We start from the raw sequence: 1048 nt of genomic DNA on the forward strand, positions 1-1048 counted from the left end.
CTGCTGCTCTTCACCAGCAGGCCACTCCAGGTAGGTCTTTGTGTTCATGATCTTCCGCAGCTTGCAGAACCTCTTGGGAATGGCTTTGCTCTGGATGGGCTCCAGGAGGATGAGAATCGCCGCGTCGTTGTTCTCATCAAAGAGGCGGAAATGCGAGAAGTCCAGCTCGTATTTGCACCACTCGCTCTGCACAAAGTGCTCGGACAGCACAAAGAGCGTTTTGCGGCTCTTCTCAATGGAGTCGATGATGTTGTCCACAATCCACTTCCCGGGCACAAAGTCCCGCTTGTGCAGGCAGAGCCGAAAGGGAGGGCAGGCCTGCTCCAGCTCCTGCACCATGGTGTTCTCCACCCAGTCGGAGTCGTTCTCGCTGTAGGAGACAAAAGCGTCGTAGCAGACGTCCTTGGGCGGGGCTCGCTTGGGCTTCCGCTTGGCTTGCAGCCATGCCCACGTCATCCGCATGTACCAGACCACGTGGTACTTGTAGCCGACGGCCACCAGCAGCAGGATGACCAGGAACACCAGGACGCAGATCAACGACACCACCAGGGACCTGTGGCACTCCATCAGGGACAGGTGCACGGCGCCAACCTGCGCCCCTCTCACTGCCAGCGGAGAGTCACACACGTACTCGTCCGGCCACCCCACCAGCACCTGGGCTATCCTGGCCTCGTGGTGGATGAAGGAGAGGAACTCACAGGAGCAGATGAAGTTGTTGTCACTGGCATCCAGCAGCTCCATTCTCTTGAAGGACTCAAACTCCTCTTTGGAGAAACTGTTCAGCTTGTTTCTTCTGACAGACAAGGCCACTAAGTTTGGAATGGGTGCGGCACCAGGCAGGGCCTTCAGCTGGTTTTTTGTGAGGTACAGCTCTTTCAGAGATGGGAGCTGCAGTCCAAACTCCTTCAGGTTGTTTGCACTAACATCCAAAACTTCCAGCGATCGAGGAATGCAGGCTGTTACTTTAGGAATTTGAGTGCTGGAGAGGTTTAAATACTTCAGGGTTTTGGGCCATTCACACACATCTGGAATCTCACCAAAATTATTT

The 1048-nt window shown here is 55.0% G+C and overlaps 1 protein-coding gene across 1 annotated transcript; it reads right to left on the reverse strand.

Moving 5' to 3' along the window:
- Nucleotides 1-6: 6 nt before the first annotated feature.
- LOC103623063 (toll-like receptor 2 type-2) lies at nt 7-1042 on the reverse strand (the record flags this gene model as incomplete). The annotated part of the gene is made up of 1 exon (XM_008642100.2): nt 7-1042. A coding segment is annotated over exon 1 (735 nt), but the record flags the coding sequence as incomplete, so codon positions are not given.
- Between the last annotated feature and the right edge of the window lie 6 nt (nt 1043-1048).

Source organism: Corvus brachyrhynchos, unplaced genomic scaffold (assembly GCF_000691975.1).
Source record: "Corvus brachyrhynchos isolate BGI_N302 unplaced genomic scaffold, ASM69197v1 C11792973, whole genome shotgun sequence".
NCBI lineage: Eukaryota > Metazoa > Chordata > Aves > Passeriformes > Corvidae > Corvus > Corvus brachyrhynchos.